This window comes from Ips typographus, linkage group LG8, assembly GCF_016097725.1.
Source record: "Ips typographus isolate SLU linkage group LG8, UJ_Ityp_2.0, whole genome shotgun sequence".
In the NCBI taxonomy this organism is placed as follows: domain Eukaryota; kingdom Metazoa; phylum Arthropoda; class Insecta; order Coleoptera; family Curculionidae; genus Ips; species Ips typographus.
In genome coordinates this window covers 4649318-4661644 of record NC_138429.1, presented here as the reverse complement: position 1 = coordinate 4661644, position 12327 = coordinate 4649318, and the positions used below count along the sequence as shown (strand labels likewise).

The 12327-nt window shown below is 34.0% G+C and overlaps 1 protein-coding gene across 15 annotated transcripts in view; it reads left to right on the top strand.

Moving 5' to 3' along the window:
• The window catches only part of LOC145732420 (rho GTPase-activating protein 21-like), an 84125-nt gene that overhangs the window by 55684 nt on the left and 16114 nt on the right, over positions 1-12327 (top strand). For 5 of the 15 annotated variants that reach the window (XM_081984660.1, XM_081984662.1, XM_081984667.1 and 2 more), the window contains 10 exons: positions 438-476; positions 1645-1961; positions 2053-2181; positions 4006-4089; positions 4294-4506; positions 4696-4743; positions 4854-4971; positions 5340-5426; positions 8470-8602; positions 8974-9057. In XM_081984660.1, coding sequence (XP_081840786.1) covers positions 438-476; positions 1645-1961; positions 2053-2181; positions 4006-4089; positions 4294-4506; positions 4696-4743; positions 4854-4971; positions 5340-5426; positions 8470-8602; positions 8974-9057 — 1252 coding nt within the window. The remainder of the gene's footprint in view (positions 1-437; positions 477-1644; positions 1962-2052; positions 2182-4005; positions 4090-4293; positions 4507-4695; positions 4744-4853; positions 4972-5339; positions 5427-8469; positions 8603-8973; positions 9058-12327) is intronic. The other 10 variants (XM_081984668.1, XM_081984664.1, XM_081984663.1 and 7 more) reach the window with 10 other exon arrangements.

Genomic DNA, 12327 nt, shown 5'->3' with positions numbered 1-12327 from the left:
TGTAGGACGAGAGAACGACAGCCAACTACGACCATACCAACCAATTATTGAACACCCGTTATAATCATTTTGACAATCAATCAATATCACATTTAATTACCAACATACGTTTTTTGCTGGTGATTGTCACACAATAGTCAAAAGTCGCTGAACATACTTTAATTAAAAAGGGGCTTCTAATTGTTTACTTTTAATCAGAACTATCCAGTTTTTTATACAGATTGTTTCATTATAGTATTATGTCGATATTGACAGGCTTTGGCTACACTATTTTTGTGAGATCCGTGATTTATACGGTCAATAAAATAAAATTATCTGCCCCACAGTAAAACCTGCATGAAAAGTACCTCGTTTGTCCTAGAAATGTACTGAAATAAGTGGCGTCACCAACATTTCTAAGTTTATTCTAGTTTATTTAAAAAATTTACTTCTTACAGGAGTGTAATAAATTATATTTTGGCGTATTTGTTTCCCATGTAAGTTGCATCGGGTGATAAGCAAGGTTTTTTACAGTTTTTATCCAGTCTTGTTTTTTCTTGTAGTTTTTACATTGTGCCTAATTCATAGATTAAGGGTATAAACTGCTTGTCATTTCAATCGGGACAATTAATTTTCTAGCTCATTTTAAAAGTCTTATTGCTATTTTCTTTTTTCTATTTTAAACCATTTAAGAACAAGGGCCATGTTCGATAAGGTTTTAAGGTGGATTTATGCACGACGGTTTTGATTGCATTTTTTGTTTTGTGTTTTGTGATTTACCCAAATCAATTAGACCCACAGGGCCCTTTGGCGGAAAAATCTGATAAAGGAAGAAAACGTCAATCAATATAAGCTGTAGTTGAGATTTGTCATTTGTCCAAATTCTTTTTCGGCCATGCTCGATAAACATTAAAATTTTTATTAAGTTAAGAAAGTTAAAAGTGGATCAATTTCTTAATTTAATTTGGTAGTAATAATGCGGGGGGATCTAACTAAACTTAATAGAAAATTCGGTTGCATAAATGTCCACATGCTGATGTTTCTTAGTACTAAATTAGTTTAGCTTAATTTTATTTTAACGTCGTGCATAAATCCACCTTTACTGTTTGTTCAAAGCAAAAATTATGCTGGTAACACTTTTAAAAGTCCTGTATTATTGATCAACCATACAGAGTGTCAACAAAGTATCAAGTTCTTAAACATGATATTTAATTAGACAAGCAACTCAAAACGATATGTCTATGTCAAAAGCTTTGTAACAGTAAAAAAGCCAAATCGGCTTCATACAAATTTTAGATTAGAAAATTCACTGTATTGATAGAGAGATAACGAGCAGTTGACTTCATATTGACGTTTTTTTTTACTTTTTATTGATTTTTTTTGTCAAGGAAAAACATTTTTTCAATATGTATCAAATCTAGCATTTAAATTTTTGAGGGATGATAATAAATCATTAATTACTTAAATCAATTTTAGTTATGAAAATTATTAAATTGTTTGTATTTTAAAGTTGCATATGTGTGGTTTTTGTTCAGTTATTAACTGTGTTGGTATTATGCATTTTATTTCTGCGCGGCAAGCAGTTTTGAAGCAGCTTAAAGAATTTTTGTGGCCGAAAACTTTTGTTGTGCACAAAACACATTTTTACGACTTTCTCATTTACAGGATGAATCTTCATCCGCACTTTCAAAATGTCCAAAAGAAGGCGAAAGAGTTCGAAAATTATCCTGACCACAATAGAACGGACTTTTCACGAAGCGAATTGGCCAGGTTGAGCAAAAAAGTGTTGCTGCCGAACGTGAACGAACGAGCTCACGAATACGAAGTTAAGGCAACTTCAAACGATGGATCTAGGAACATTGAGCTAGTTAAAGAGCGGGAAACTCCTCCTAGTCAGACGGCTATTGTAATTCCTTCTCCAGCGGCGTCCAATTCGGTTCTGAAAAGGATTCAAGTAGATAGCAGGTCACTGGACAGTTCAGGTTGGTTTTCTTCATTTATCAATTAAGTTTAGTTTTTTGCTTGAGTTGACCGGTATTTCAATCATCTTGAGACTCGATAAATAATAAATAGGTAGCAACAGTAGTATCTACGAGCCGCTATCCAGTCTGGCCAGGCAGAACCTTTCCGGAAATGTGATCATTTCCAGTGGGAGCAAATATATTCATTGCCCTCCGCCAGGCGCCGAACCTAAAACTCCAGGTTAGGTGTTACATTCGATGTGCGTTTTTGTGGTGTAATCGTAACAACTAACCTATAGTTTGTTGTAGTAGGTACTTACAGATAAATCTGATTTTACTCACACACTAATTTAGGCAAGCGCCTATGGACGATTAAAAACTCGATCATTAATCGTTGCACAGATGATCCAATCTACTTAGATATTCTAGTCGATGCCTGTTTATGGTGTTATAAATAGAGACGATAGCTCTAATCGCAGTAAACGTGCAACATCATTACTTATTTCTTAATATCCTGACAGCGCTATCCAACGGGCGTAGGATGCGACTTAGGCGGAAACCAACTAAGCTTACACTTTTTTTTCCGCTTCGGACATTATCATTATAATTATTAATGGTGACGTTCTTGACCATAATAGTTTTCCGGAATGCCAATCTTAATGATGACACTTGGATAATAAGACAATGTTGCTAAGTGAGTGTGTTCAACGGACACAAGCTGTAAAACTAAATATCTCAAAGAAAAGTTTTTGTTTTTTCTAGCTACAAGGGGGATTATGAGAGTATATTGTCGCATGATTAATGGAGAAGTTGTATGGTTAAACTGTTTTCGTAAACTAGGTTTGTTTATTAGTCTTGCATTAGAAACTTTTTACCAAAAAGGGTGGACACGAGTTGTTATTATTTTTATAGATTTATTTTGGTAATTTTGGTCAGAGCTGTCGGTAGTTGAATTAATTTAATTGAAAAATTGAATTCAATTACCTTGAAGCATTTGAACTACTAAAATTGGATTACTTTTAAAAAACAATAATTGTATTTCATTTTTCAATTACGAAACAAAAGTATAGTTGCAATTGGTAATTGATTTTGCAGTTTTTTAAGAAGTTGAACTACTTTAAATTAATTGAATTAATTCAACTGTTTTTAAAGTTAGAAAAGTACAATCAAAGTAATTAAACTACTTGTTTCTGAAATTAAGTACGTTTGCTTTAGCTCAAATGATTAAAAATTAATTAAATATTTGATACGTGTTTATGTTTCATCTTATCTCACAATAATAGTCAATCTGCCAAAACATTTACAAACAACTAAAACTTAACCAAAAGGAGACGGAGTTATTTGCAAAACCCACTAAAACCAGAATAAAAGAACTTATGAACAAAAAAAATATCACGTTATTTAAGCAGTTGTTGAAAAGCCTGAAACGTCAATAAGGGTAATTGAAAGGCAAACTGGAGTACAATTTCTACTGCTAAATAACTTCAAACCTTTTAAAATTTGCCAAGGACTTCAAACTGGAGATGAAATTAGAAGAAGGATATTTTGTGAGTGGTATAGAAGGCAGAGCCATATTGATGGAACTTGATGATGGTTTCAGAGAAACGAAACGTTGAAATAAATTTTCATGGACCATCTTGTAGAGCTCAAAAAGGTTCCATGAGAAAGCATTTTTTATTTTTCGATATGATTTAAAATAACTTCAAAAATTAAAAAAAAAACGAAATTCCCCAACTAAATATACATTTTATTATTGTCATTTGCTAATAACTAATTATGTGTATTATTTAGCTTTTTTTCAAGTAATTCAACGATTCGTGAGCAGTTGAATTAATTTTGAGTGGTTCAACTACTACAACTACTACTAGTAATTGGTAATTCAACTACTTATTAAAATTATTGGCAAGTGGTAATTGAATTACAATCACCAATTTTAGAGCAGTTGTAATTGTAATTCAATTACTTTTTTGAGTAATTGGGATAGCTTTGCCAATTGTTTGACTTGTTAGTGAGCAAGCTAACTTGGTTTGATTAATGTTTGATATTGTTTAACTTATTATTTCAGATATTCCCTCGACAAATGAATCTCAGCAGTTTAGGGCCCGATCAAATTCAGCTGAATCATGGACTACAGCTATTGGCGATAAAGGTAGGTAAAGTTTATATACACTTTGTTGTTGGTAAACTCTTGACAAGAAAAACAAAACACTCACACCTAAAACTAAGTAAGGTGAACCAAACCAAGACCTCTTTTTAGTCGAGACTTTTTACACAAACGACATTAACACCATTCATAGCCGTTTTGTCTCTGTATCACTTGCATCGCTACCTGCACTCTATTGCACTCTTTCAGACTCAGTCACGGCAACGCCTCCACCTCAAATGTACACTCCCCCTACTTTCGGTCCACCTCCTCAATCACCCTCGCCCTTTATTCCCGTTCCCGTGCTTCAGATGCAAATTTCCCCACCGGCAATTGCCATTACACCTCCGCGCCCCACCAGTTTGGATTTGGACGTACCTCAGAGGCCTGCCCGAGGCCACTTCAAGCTGACAGACCACAATAGTGAGTTTGAGGCTTTTGCTGGTGGATTTTTAGGTTCTAAACTGTTTTGCGTTTGTCTCAAATAATTTGAAATGAGTACATACATGCTCCGTATGTTTGCTAAACCCGTATGTTTGCTGTTTGTGAAGTTTAACTAATCATTCTTGTTGTCCTTATATGTATGTGCTAACTTGCTTCCTTCTCTTCTAGCTAACACCGAGCCTATTGTCGTTAAGCGAAGGGTAAAAAGCAGAATAGGTAAGTTGGTCAGTGTACAAACAAGTTATTCAATTGCTAGCTTCAGCTAGACCTTTGATGTATTGCTTGGGTTTAATTATGCAATTGGTAATATGTCTCTATTTTCACAGGTCATGATGACAGGGCAAGAAGGCCTGAATCCTACATTAAAGCCACCAAAAACGAAGACAACTCGTTTGGTAGTGATTTGAGTGATTACGAGGATGTAACGCCTCAAGTTCTAAGAAAGTAAGTGCTAAGACGTATTTACTGTAATTTATAATCTTTACTTAAAAATATTTCATAAATTCTGTTATTGTGGTTTGGTGACGGTCAAAATTAATTCACGCTTTATTTGGAAGTGCTTAATTATTGTATTGTATCAAGCACTAATTTGTTATTGTTTATTCAGTGTCACTGTGCTTTTAGCTTTGGGTACTTGGTTTTTGTACCGGCTAAGGTATCTGGTTTATATATTTTATTCCAATTCCATGTTCAGCATTGACGTAGCTAATATCTGTAGAATTTTTATCTGTATAATTTTCAATCAAGTACGGAAATTAGACTGCAGTTATTTTCGGTGGACGTAGTCAAGTAAAGTATTATTTTGTCTGTAGCCGGTATAGGAAATGGCATCCTTCGCCGTTCCATGGGGACATCGAGCAGCTACGCAAATTGTTTGAAGACGCCGCCTCCTCCATGGGGTGAGCACTCGAGTGTCTCTTTGCTTCTAACATGCTGCTTGCCTTGTTGTTTTACTAATCATTAACCTTTAAGTTAACTATCCGAAATAATGTTATGCTCGAACCCCATAATTCAGAAAATGAAATGTGTTTGTTTTACATACATGTCTAATCTTTCAATTACCTAATAATATGCGGGGTGTTACACTATAAATGCGTCATACTTTATGGTTTGATTAAATAATGTAGTAATGGGTTAAATTGTCGGTAAAGTAAATATTTTACTTTACCAGGAAAATTCGATCGGTAAATAACAAATATTGTGTTTCAGGCAAATTTTGACACCGTTTTTCTCCCTGACTGTCTCCCACCAAATTATATAGTGTTTTTTCATGTTATTGAATAGGAAATTCAATGAGGATTCCAAAAATGTGCTTAAAACTATCATTTTCTTACTCCAAGTGGGTTTTACAGGCGAATTTGTCCCTCACTGTTCTTTAAACTGCGTTCAAATTTCAGACCACAATTTCAACTGATTTTAGTTATTTATGCAACAAGTGCAAAAAGTACATCTTATTTGCACGCAACGAGATAGTTTAACAGCACGTAGATGCAAGAAAGGTCTTTTTGTACCATATTTTTTATAAAATCGACTTGATTGATGACAGAAGCACAACAAATATAGCAGAGGAACTTTTTGCACTAAACATCATTAAAAAAGTGAACGTTTTTGCACGATTGTATAAAACAAATATGTATTGCACCAAACCAGTTTTTCCTAACTTGAAAACGGTGAAAGTTACAAAAAAAAAATGCTCTCCACTGTAAGTTTGCAGGATCGTTTTTGCTTCCAGTATACAGGGTGTGCATGAAAAGTATAGTGGACACCATTGGAAAACGGAGTTCTAGACGGTTAATTTGAGTGGTTGAACCACCCTGAACTTCCAAAAATATCTGAATTATAAAGCGTTCAAATTTCAAACCACAATTTGAACTGATTTGAAAATTTGTTGCATCAAACCAGTTTGTGCTGGTTACGAAAGTTACGAAAAATTTGCAAGCAAGAGACCAAAAATGTTCCTAATCAACTCCTTAACTCAGCACCGTAAGTTTGCAGGACCGTTTTTGCGTCCAGTATACAGGGTGAGCATGAAAAGTATAGTGATTTACTGTTTTGAGTCACCCTGTACGCAATTTTTAAGATAGAATTTTTTGCTTTAACTTACTGGATAGAGGAGCTTAAGACGGTTAATTTGAGTGGTGCAACCTCCCTCAACTCCCAAAAATAACCCAGTTACAGGCTGGTCAAATCTCAAACCACAATTTCAACTGATTTGAAAATTTGTTGCACCAAACCAGTTTTTGCTAAATAACTCAAAAACAATAAAAGAGCAAAAATGTTCAGTGCCGCTACTATACAGGAGGTGCATGAAAAGTGTAGTGATTCAGATTTATGACTTTTCAAATTAATGACAGCCATGACAGAAAATTAATATCTTTGAAGCAAATTTCAATTAGATCCATAAATTTACTATTCAAATTGGATTTTACTGGTAAAATTGGTAAATTTTCCTGTCACACTTAATTTTACTCTTCCAATTTTACTTTACCTTACCGGTAAATAACCAGTCAAGGTATATTTACGCCCATCCTTAATTAAATGTCAAAAAATAACCGTAGTTTGCTATATAAGTTAAACCGTGGTTCAAAGATGTTTCGTTACAGATATACACGGTTTTAAAGTTTGAAAAACAAATATAAATTTACTTACCCATAGAATTAATACTAAAACTTCGAGTTTCGTCTCTAATCAATTTGCAAAATTTTGATTTTAGCCTAATCAATGAAACGGTATAGAGGGAAATGCTTGAAACATAATTTTTGATGTCGTAACTTTGTTTGGACTAGTAACATATCAAAAGTCCCTATCCGTATAGCCCTTAAGCTGTTGGAAAGGGGACGTTCAAGAGCGAATATCTCGAAAACTATAATAGATATCGAAAACCTTGACTGAGTGAAACTTGTAGCAATTTTAATCAGCTTTTATTTATATACCGAAACATCTTTGGACCATGGTTTATGTAGCCAACTAGAGTTATTTTTTATGTTTAATCAAATCCTAAAATGTGACACATTTATCGTGTAATACCCTCTGTAGTATTCCATTTAAAAATTCTAGAACACCATCACAGTTTAAATTAAGCAAAAGTTGATTTTTTTTTCACAGGAATTTACTTTAGGTACTCATTGTCTCAATTAAAAAGCTTCCAAAGCTTTGTTTACTCGTTTTGACTTCATCTTCTTCAGACAAAAATATGATTTATTGTCCTTGTTGATGTTGGAATCTTTATTAAGTTTGTGTTTACCTAGACTGACCACCAAATTGGCGACGATACTTTTAGGTACAGTCATAAAAGCCAAAAAGCAAAGGAAACAAATTCACTACATCCTGGCGCCAGATAATGGCAGTAAAAATTTTTGGATTGTAACATCGTTTAACAGACAAATCTACCCTGCTTAATCGTTACTGATCTTATCACAGTTACAGATTATCAATTGGGAATCTTTTCAAACGACCGTGCCTAATTGCTTGTTTAATGTTTTATTAACGTTTTTAAATTAGTTGTGGGTTTTGCTGTGTTTATAGAATTTTTCAGATTTTATGATTTTCTCAGTATTCAACGAAATATTAAAAAGTTATCAAAGTGTTATTCTCCGAAGTGACAAAAATTTCATTTATTTCTAAATGTTTATGAGGAACCTAATTAAAATTTAACGAACCTTATAGGTATATGTCTATAGCTAGATAAAATTCATCCTATATGGTTCAAAAATGAGTTCAATTTTAATGTGAATCAACTCAGTTCCATTCATACAAATATTAGTTAACCGGAAAGCCCTGTTATGTAAAACTATTCACAATTCAGTTGACCAAGAGCGAAATTTGTTTGCTTACAATTTCACTTTGAAATAACATTTGATTTATGTTTTTTTTCGGGGAAGCGTTAATTTTCAACTTGTTGCGAATTCGCTAATTTAAACGGTTTTTCTACTTGTATTTTAGTGGCAGTGGTAGCAGCAACAGCTCTTTGGATCGGGACAGAACAGCTGCCAGTCCTGGACCGTTTAGAAAAGAAACTTATGATATAGTACGCGAAGGTCAGGTCAACTGTAAAATCCTGGAAATCGATGGAAAGGTAAGATCACAATTGATTTTAAATTAAAATTAAAAATGAAACAAAGCTGAGTCATGTAAGAGTGGGAATGTTAATGAAATGGTTTGGAATAACTGACCAACAGTTATGAGTGTCTAATTTTGGTTTAAAACCATAATTGTTGCTACCATAAAATTGCTTCATTTAAATTAATATGAAATGACCAATATTTTGTAAAGGATTTCAAATTACACCCCACCCTGATCCGGTCAAGTACCTGCGCTGACCGTTTATGAGTAAATAGGGTCTCAAATATTTTCCAATATGAATGACCATTAACTTTAAAGAATCCATTTCATACCATTCCTATCATCGAAGCGGGTTGTTTCACTATGTTTTAATTTTGTTTGCAGCGAGCTACTGATAGATCCTGGAAACAAGTTACGATGGTTTTGAGAGGGCCTAAGCTGTTCTTATTCAAAGATCGACATCATCAGGTAAGTGATTCTTCTTGATTGTTGCCTAGTTGTTCAGTTGGAATCAAGTACTATTTTTTTGCAATACTTTTGCAAAATGCAATTAGCATTGTGCTGCTTATTAAGTAATTAAATTGATTTTTCTTTGTCTCGAGGTGAAAGTTGTGCATATCGCGTCGCGTCCTCAAGCTTTACAATTACCGCAACAGTTCTTCCATCACCCTGCACGAGTCATAACTCTTTTGTTTGTGCAATTTTACAATAATAACCGCTAATTGCTCAGGTTTGGTCTAACAAAAATAATATTCGGCTTATTCCGTTTTGTAACGTTATCCTGCAAATAAACCAGTAACGTAACATACGGGACAAACTATTAATATTTAATGCCACCGTTTGGTAACACGATGGATGGACGGAAGTTGCGACCATATTGGAACATCTGAAACGTTTAATTGTTCGCATATTAAATCACTTTTGACACCCTGTATAGGCAGTCCGGTTTGACGCAACCACACTGAATATTATCACGTTCTGTCGGTTTTGCAAAACTTTATGATAATTTGGAACAGAAGGTCAGATCGGAGACGTAGTTTTGTTTATTTCGAGGGTTTACAACTAGAATTTTTTATTGGAAAAGACATTGCTGATGTGACAAGAAGTAGGTACATATGGTTTTTATTGCTGTATAAGATACGAACAGTAAATCAAAAAATTACATTTATAGGACAATTAATTTTACTGTTTATGGCTGGTTATTTAGTACCCCGATCACATTGCCATATAAGTCTGTGAGGACAGAATTTTTTATCAGTTATGAAAAATTTCAAAGACAGTGCACATGTGCAGTATTTCCGAAAATCAGCAGTCTTCGTAGTTTTTGATTGGCCAAGAAATGTACAGGGTTATTGATTGATTTTAGACCACCCCAATACAAGCTTTATTATTAGTTTTAACAGAAAACTTTCAATACGAAATATACCTATACAATATACAGGGTAATTCAAATTCGACCCTGAATACCAAACCCAAAATGGCTTGCAAGAACCGAAATGTCGGATTTCAAATTTGACGATATCAGGTTTTAGAGGGAAAAAAGTTGCAATGACAAAAAGTCAATAAATTTAAATTATCTCATTAAATAAGCTTACAATAAAAAAAAAAAATCCGAAATTTCGTATTTTTTCGGATATTACCGGAAGTGACTGGATATTTTTAAATGTTGAAACGACATAAGATTGAATTCCCAATTCTGCAACTTTGCCTCCATTTTACCAACTCTGTATCTCTTACCGTTTTTGAGATCCCATACTTAAACACGAATTTGTGGCACCCTGTAGAGGATATAATAGAAATGTGGTGCCAAATTCACAACAGTTAAAATAAAAATTAATACAGTTAGTTTAAATGAAATAACCGGAAGTACGAGGATGCCTTTAAATTATGGAACAATTTTCAAAAACTAATGTAACTCTTTATTGATGTTCTTGGCAACGTTGTAATGCACCTAGTGCGCCGTTTTCCATTGGCAAGTTTATTGCTAAACTAATGCATGTGTCCTTATTTATCAAACGTCATTGAAACAGGTCAGTTTGTCACCAATAGTTTTGAACCGAACTCTACGAATGACCAACCGCAACCTAATCTAAATAGGGACGTTAAAATCGTAAGCCCTGTCAAAAGTCAAAAGGTGGAGATTATCACATCCAATAGCAACGCTCATAGTTAGCTACGTCATACATACTACGCACTAATAAACAGTTTAGGTTGAAAATTTGAAAAATATTATACACATACTGTGTATATAATTTCTGTTTCAAATTGATTAAAAATTAATTTTTGAATATGTAAAGTTTGCGGACATTTTCCGCCTTTAGCCAAACCTTTACATATTCTTAATTGATTTACGGACGAAAACTCATTGATTTTTGAATGATGGGATACATATTTATATTTAGAAGAGTTTTTAGGTAAAAAACAAGTCATTAGACCAACATAAGCCTGTATGGTCAACAAAATTATTATAAGCTCATTATGGAGACAAACAGTCTACTTAAAGTGATCCAGTTTACCAAACTTATTAAACAAATATTATAACTGATAGTTTAGTGGTATATCAAAGCATGCAGGTCAAAACAAAAATTATGTTGTCACAAGCAAGGTTATTCACATACAAAACTTTCATAGAAATACAAATGTAGCGCCCTTAAAATAATTCAAAAAGTACTTAAGAACATCTTTTTTTTGATTTACAAATTTGAAAATGCAACCGTTGATTGAGATAATAAATACCAAGAAACTAACGAAAGTTACATCGCCATCTGTCTTGAACGGAATATTTATGATTTCTGCAAATGAGTCCCCGCATAAACTTAGAAAAAAAAACGCAGATGTTAAGTCATTGAATCGGTAAGAACGAGGAGGGTCAAGCACACGTACGGCACGCTATCCAAGAAGGGGGTGACGTACCATTAAGAACCACCTTTTGGTACGATATACCACTACTCCTGGTATTCTGTGATGCTCGTATTATAATCCGAGTAGCCGTGGCGCGAAGTAGAAAAAGGGATCGCGGCTGCCGACTTGGCGTTCGCGGTTTGTTCATTAACTACTTTTCTCACTTGAAAATCTCGTTATGAAACCTGTTACGTAGTATTTTTAGAATCTACCCCGATGTACTCAGGTACCGTCGTGACCTGCCTCAACACCACGTGAAACCGTAAACTGCAACTCGGCTTAATAATTAATTATCCTACTTTGAATCTGTTTGTGTTAGTTGTGCTTTTGTTGTCGTGTTCAATTTTAGACATTTTTTTCACGAAATGTTACTTTGAGAAAGTGGGGCAACATGTTAGAACCGCGTGGGATGTTAAATCAAAGTCATCGAAGCAAATCTGGAACCGTGTCGTGTATCCCCCTGCATGTTAATTTACATTTGTCCACGTTGGGAATTTTTCCTAGGAAATTGAAGAGATGGGGTTCGACTGGATCTTGGGTAATTTTACCTACACTAATTAGTATTTACAGAGCACTTTACATTAGATTGATTTAACAAAACTTTTCACTAGCAAAGTGGCTGTTAATCTACTTTCTCTCTTTTCCCGTGCAAAAAAATGACAGACCTCAAATTAACTCGTATTTATAATAGCTTCAGAATGAACGCACCAGATCCATTCTAGAGATACCAACGATAACATTAAGTAACCGCCCATAAAGTTGCAAATTGATATGGGCTACGTCGCAATAATCCACATAAAAGTAAAAGTGTGAGCACAAACAATACAAAATAAATCT